At 32.2% G+C, this 7,461-nt stretch overlaps 1 protein-coding gene across 1 annotated transcript in view; it reads right to left on the bottom strand.

The window, feature by feature from the left end:
• Positions 1-478: 478 nt before the first annotated feature.
• Positions 479-7,461, bottom strand: part of LOC103596478 (dachshund homolog 1-like) — a 48,371-nt gene continuing 41,388 nt past the window's right edge. Inside the window, exon 5 of the mRNA XM_008580117.1 lies at positions 479-3,183. Within this exon, the coding sequence (XP_008578339.1) occupies positions 3,146-3,183 (38 nt within the window). The 3' untranslated portion in view covers positions 479-3,145. The remainder of the gene's footprint in view (positions 3,184-7,461) is intronic.

The raw sequence follows: 7,461 nt of genomic DNA on the forward strand, positions 1-7,461 counted from the left end.
AAACACTGAGTTAAAATTACAAATCTACACTCCTATAGATATGGGAATAATATATTTTGTTCCATCAACATGTCTACTTTACATTATTCAGCACAAAGCTTTGTGAAATAAGAATCATGGGAATATAAGAATATAAAGGAAAAAGGTACAAATAACAGCTTCATAAACTGAGAAATGTACATAAATAAATCATGTATATGTGGGCAGTTTGCTTAGCTGGCAAGAAACAAAATATGGAAAATCTGCTTGTTAAACAATAACTACAGAGTGTGCTTTTATGATGTTTTTCACCACAGTAATTCATATTAGAGATAGAAGCAGTTGCATGTTAAATAAAGTCATTGAGCATTGTTCCCTTCACATCACAAAGAGCTGACTTATGTTGTTTTTAGATGCCTCCCATTAGAAAGTAAATATTCCTTCAATGCTATGCATTTCACAAAATTTAATAAAGATGAACTGTAAATAAAGTCACAGGGAGATTTCAGACAGTTTTATTAGGAGATTGTTGAAAAGAAAAAGAAAATTAAATACAGTAACAGTAAACGTGGTTCTCACATTGAAACCAGGCTCAAATAACTAGGCTACCATAGAAAAATTTCCAATTCTTGCATTATGATGTAAAAACAGATTTTTGTACAGATTTTGTACAACAAAATTCGTAATAACCTTTTATCATTTTTAGAAAACTTTAAATATATAGATAAAAATAGACAATTTTCATAGGTCCTACATGAAGATGAGTATGTTCTGTTCCAAGGGCTTGCATAGAGCGCAAATGTGGTTATAATACAGAACGACTAGACATTAATATTTTAGGAATACAAAAGCATGGAAACCATAAAATGGGCACAGTTTTACTTGTTTATGCCAAAACACAAATTTCCAAACCAACCTGTATAACTAAAAACAGGAAAAATTAAGTTACAGACTTACAATAACATGAATTGTAATATTTACAACATGTTAGTAAGAGTCTCTTTTAACATACAGTTGAGAGCTTTTTTCTTTAATCCTTGCTAAAATTTCCTTTTATGTCAAACCAAACACTAAAGCATTCTCAAAGATCTTGCAAGTATGTATTTTAAAACTATTTAACCCACTTAACAGGTGACTCTATGCCAGGAGCAGAGCAATGGCTGATTCTACTATATATGTAAGTTGTAGGCTTTTTAAAAAAATTTTCCAAAAATGTATAATTCAAATGCTTGCCATAAATCTATCCAATTTTAAGTGTTGTAATCCTTTAAAGACTGCATATGGGAAGAAAAACATATAACTAGAAATAGAATCTCTTGTGCTCAGACAACAAAAGATGGTTATAGAAGAACTATGCTTAGAAAACCAAGTTTCTACAAAGCATTTACTAACAATATTTTAAATAAAAATATTGCTCCCTTTTTAAGCAAGCTACAATAGGAACTGTACATATAACCTTTTATTGTATTAAAAAAATGGACTTAGCTAATTAATAGACAGATACAGAAAAGAATTATGTTCCAGTACTGCAAGGAAGACCTAAAAAGTACAGAAGCTCAGTGCCAGAGTAACTATAATGTTCATTTGTTTCTTAACCAAATAATTATGTTCAATCAGAACTATCTTTAAACATTTAAGCTAGTTTTCTTAGACATTTAAGATTTTGCTGTTTTATGGTAATAAATAATGTTATGATCATAAAATTTTAAGATGACAAAAAAATCATGAAATGTACTGATTCATATCAGTCTTTAAAGGTGTAACTCCAGATATGTAAAAATAAAGAGAAGGTAACTTTAGCATGTAATAAGCACTGTTTGCAGCTTTACTTCCAGTTATCTGCACAAAAGTGAAAACACATACTGTAACTTTCAAAAAGACAGTGAAAATAACACGTAGCCACCCTTCGCTCTGACCAGGGTGGGAAATACAACACATTTTAACTTTATCACTCAGAGCTACATGATATTGGACCGATACAACGAGGGTTTGTTAGGTTTTGTTTCTCAGCAACATTAACATAGTATGACATTAACATATAAAAATATTTCTGGTGTTTTGATTTACTGTTCAGCCACAATCCATTCTCAATAGTGCAGTTTGGGGCACTAACTAGGGTTCAATATACAAATAAAAGTGGCTGACAGAGTTCTGATGTCACCAGATGCTTACGATCTCATTCATTAATACTGTGACTCCAGACAAATATTTACATGCCTGCATGCGTTAAAACCAGAAAGACGTCTTTCTGACCAACAGGGTGACAAAACATATTTTCTAAAATTTTCATTTTCCTAAACTCTAGTATACTACTGCATACATAATACCTTCCTTGTGTGTTTTATGTTTATATACTGTACATGTGACCAACAGTTTGAATAAGAAGAAACATTATTTTTTACTTCTACATACCACTACCAGTTTGGAATGAAAACATGTTACATTTATATATATTTTTTTTTTAATTTTTGAGAAAAAAGACCTTCAGTGAAAGCTTTTGGCTTCTATTCAATGCTTCTTTTCAGATATGCAAAATGTTATTTCATTGGGTTGTTATCAACATCCATTTATTGGTCTTTTGGAAAGTATGTGAAAAAAAAAATCTTCAGGAGAAAAATCCACAATTAGAGAGTTCAAAATTGTATGTAACAGAATATTACTATTTATTTTTTTCGGAATCCTCTATGCCCCCTACAAGTTCATTTCCAAGTGTTCTTGCTGGTTTCTGGAGGACATAATTCTGTAAGTCCTGATGACCAGGTGACCACTGCTACAAGAATCTCTTCATGTGCTCAGATACAGAATTTTCAGAAGAGGAAAATGGTTCATTCCATTAAAAAAGAAAGAAAAAAAAAAACTAGGTCTTATTCAGACCTGCCTTTAACTCTGTGTACTAGTGTCCAGCAGCAAGTTGCAGTTATTAACTGTAAGAAGTTTGATACTTATACATTTACAAACATTTTCAGGTCTCTGGTATGAACCACAGGTGAAAATCAATGGAAGAAACTTTTTTTTTCTTTTTGTAGAATACTTAAACTTATCAAAGAACATTAATACACAAAATTGTGGAAGTTCCATTAAAAGGACTTTTTTTCGAACTTTCCAGTGACGAATTTCTGACTGCAAAGTTCTTTGCTATAACATGGATTTCTTCAACAGGAAAGATTCAGTACATGACAGTAGTTTTCAAATACAGTCTTCCATCTAGAAATGAATAATAAAAAAGTAATTAATGACATGGCATTTGAGAAACAAATGTGGATATAAAAATTATGTAGCCTGAAATGAAATTTGTGGATTTTATTCTATCTTCACTTGCTTAGGTAGTAACATTTTTCACATATTCTCAGAGCTAATTTTATAATTATATTGAATTCATGTGATCAAAAATAATAAAGCATTTCAAAGTCTCATAAATGTATACTTGCTATTTTGATATCAGTTTCAGAGCACTCAGAAAATAGATAAGAGTATGTGTGTGTGTTTTACTGATATGCAAAATTGGTTGATTTCTGTTGAATGACAATTACTTCTTCCAAGCTTGCAGAACCAAATTTTCTGTGAATGCACTCAGGTGCATCTCCATCATGAAAGACTGAGCTTCCATCTTACTCTTTAGCAGTATCATTAAATATACCATGGAATGTAACTATTGTGCACATTTGTTCCTATTTATATGAAAGCCATCTAGGTTATTTCATCACTATCAATGAACTATAGACTTTCCCGCCTGAAGCGAGATCAACCTAACAATTAAGTGTTAAGATGTAACTATATTACTCAACTTATACCCATACAGAAAACACAGTTATGTGAAAAAGAAAAGGAAATCAATTATTGTACACATTGAATCAACCCATTTGAATAAAGCAGAAATAAGAAATGAGGAATTAAAAACCCCAAGCAAAAACAAAACAAACTTAAGTCTGTTTCTCAAATATAATACACTTTACACTGTCCACATTGTGGTGTGGCCTAAACTTTGGATATATTTGTGTAAAATATGTCTAAATTTAATATTTTAACATTTCTAATATAGGGTAAGGCCATCAGAAAAATTTTCCAAACTTTGAAAAATGCATATTGCCATGTAAAAGTTTGGAAAATGTCTGGTGGCTTCAAGAATTAAAATGTAAGGAAACATATAAGGGTACTTCACAATGTTTGTGGAAAAATAGAATTAAAAGATAATACGAATACTTCTACGGACTTTTTGAAGACCCCTCATAAATAACCTACAATAGATTCAGGAAATAGAAAAGATAGTCTAAATATTTGTAGATCTCACCTTCAACATTAAGATAATTAAGTGCTTTTACATAACCTAAAGTAGATATTAGTAAGGAATTTAAAACCATCAATCAAAACCATCTTTTACTTCATAGAGATATTGATGTGCCCAAATTCTGTATTTCTATCACATGTTTTATCTTAGTCTAATTTGTAGGGTTAAAATACTACCTGCAGAATAAATGGATCAGAGATAGGTTTTACGTGGTTTACACAAAGTAGATATTAATTTATATACACATATAATTTATGTACTATATATGTACATATGTACTATTATATATATATAATATAGTATCTACTTAAATATATATATATATATATTCTTTTAACTATTGTGTTGTTATCCAAAATTCACCATTATCCCTCAACATGGGCTGTAATGTCCATAAGATTAGTCTCAAACTGACTAATTTTTGATAAGTTGTGTCAAATATTAGTCACCTCTCTAAAATTAATCTAGTTCAACTTTAAGGGTAATAATAACAATTGCTAGAAAATTTCTAAATATCCTCAGCTTTCCAGTTAGCAATCATATATTAGGGTTCTTCTTAATAACCAAAACATATAATCACAAAATCTTCTCCCCCAAAATAGCATAAACCTTTGTAACTCAAATAAAATTTAAGATTCACCGATGAAGAAATATTATTAATCCAACTGAACTCTAATTTTGAACAATTACTTAAAGGCATGCACAAACTGTGCCGAATAATCTGCCTAGATATGTGGTATAAAAATATTTTACTTCCTTTGGACCCCAACTAGTCTCTTATTGCTACTAAATATTACTATAGCTCAGCAGTAGCCATTGTGATATTAAATAAAGATGGAAACAGCCTAAATCAAGCATTAATCATATATCAATATCAAAGCCATATAATTTTGATAAAAATTTATTTCTAAATAAAAATATGACAGTATGATATTGACATATTGTAAAATATTTATTGTGTTTGCATGGACTATGGCCTGATTTCTTCTGTTTAACTCAATTGCACCCTTCAGTGGGACAAAACTAGGCTTTTTTCACTTACATGATGTAAGTGTACTAATACATAATTATTTGTAATTTCAGCTTAGCAGGTGTTTCAATTACTTTGTAAATATACCTAATATTATAAAAATAAACAAACTAAAAATTTCAGTATTTTGTGTTCTTACAACCACCTGGTTAAAAATTGGATTTTTTAAAAGATTATTTTGATTCTAATTAATTCTACTACATAAAGCAACACAATTTTTAAAAATCTAATAGTAGAGACTATAGAAGTAACAAAATAGGTGCAGTACAGATGCTTTTACTTAAGCTTTCTAAATCTCAGTCCCTTAATTTATTCATCTCTACGTAGTTCTCCTTTCAATTGTCTCATTTCAACCATGTATTCAATTATATTGAGAGTATCATTCCCATTCCCACTTTTAAAAAATGTACCGTTTCCTAGGATTAGGAAAGGGGAAGACAGACCTTCTCAGCTTCTCCTAAATCCCAATTCTATAAACTTAGATCCCTCACAATATCTGTGAAAAACTAATAATTTGCTCAGAATTAACATTTTAGCACTCACTATGGATCTTTTACATCTCTGTACATTGAAGAAAAACAATTGAGGTTAAATAGTCTTCTAATATTCTGTAATGTCTATAGTATATAAGGTAGAAAGAATCTAGGAGCAAAGAATGGACATATTCAGATAACCCATTAAGTATGAATAGCTGTTTTAAAAGATCCACATTTGCATGACTAGCCAAATTCTTCACCACGGTCTGCAAGGGAGCACATAAACTTGTACTGGATTTCCTCTCCATTCTTATCTTTTACTCCTCTCCCCTTGCTCAGTGAGTCTGGCCCTCCTTTCCATGCTACAGCACACCAAGCTGCGCTGTGTTGGAATATTCAGGCCTGTTCTTCCTTTTAGAAGCCTAGAAGATAAATACTCCCTCCCTCCCCACTTACTCTTCTATTCTCTCCTATTGAACTTCTCTAAATAAAGCTCCCCTGCTTATTCCCCAACACAAGCAGCCTAAGAATTAACTCCAGAACACTTATCTCATTTGAAGCTCATAAGGTAAGCCTACTACATGGTGAGACCCATGAAAGCATCTCTCTCTTCCTGCCAGTATTAGAATGAGAACGCTTTAGCGTGATGCTTGCCTTAAAAATCTTAACGCAGCCTCAGATGCTAAACTTTTGAAGAAAGAAATCGATTACCATGCCTATGTAATAAAATTAATTAACAAGTTAGAAATTTTAAAGTCTATGGAATACTAAATTTTTAAATAAAACTCTATTGATTTTTAAAATATACCAGTAATAATTATTTTGTAAGCATCTTTACTGTGAGTCATATATAAAAACACATTTATAAAAATTACCCACATTATATTTACGTGGTCAGTATCTGATCTACTATAATTCTATTTTTTCTTTTTTTTTTTTTTTTTTTGACCGGTAAGGGGATCGCAACCCTTGGCATGGTGTTGTCCGCACCACGCTCAGCCAGTGAGCGCACTGGCCATCCCTATATAGGATCCGAACCCACGGCTTTGGTGCTACCAGCGCTGCACTCTTCCGAGTGAGCCACGGGTCCGGCCCTATAATTCCATTTTTTAATAAATATATCTCCTTTTAAATTTTTGACTAATGTTTCTAACAGATGGACAAATGCATCAAGCATTAAAGATGTCATCTATAAAATAGATTCTACCTGCTACAGTAAGGTATTTATTTCCATGATTAAATAATTATCAGACATTAGAGAACCTCTGCTTTAGAATCAACTGGAAGCAGAAATATACCAAACCCAGACCCTGGAAGAGTGACTATCTCTCTCTCCATGGATTTACAGAGCCTAACTGTAAAAACAATTCTATCTTGGGGCCAGCCCGGTGGCGCACTGCTTCAGTGCACCACTTGGGAGCGCGACGGCGCTCCCGCCGAGGGTTCGGATCCCATGTACAGACCGGCCACTCACTGGCTGAGCGAGGTGCGGGTGCAACACCGAGGGTAGCGATCCTGATCCCGTTGCCAGTCCCGGTCCGGTACGGGCGCGACACTGAGGGTTGAGATCCGTTGCCGGTCACGAAAAAAGACAAAAAGGAAAAAAAAAAAAAAAAAACAATTCTATCTTATAATTTTGTCATCTTTATTGAAACATATTTGTGGATAATTGAAAGTCTTCAGGAATAAAG

The sequence above is a fragment of the Galeopterus variegatus genome, unplaced genomic scaffold (assembly GCF_000696425.1).
Source record: "Galeopterus variegatus unplaced genomic scaffold, G_variegatus-3.0.2 Scaffold2026, whole genome shotgun sequence".
Classification (NCBI taxonomy): Eukaryota; Metazoa; Chordata; class Mammalia; order Dermoptera; family Cynocephalidae; genus Galeopterus; species Galeopterus variegatus.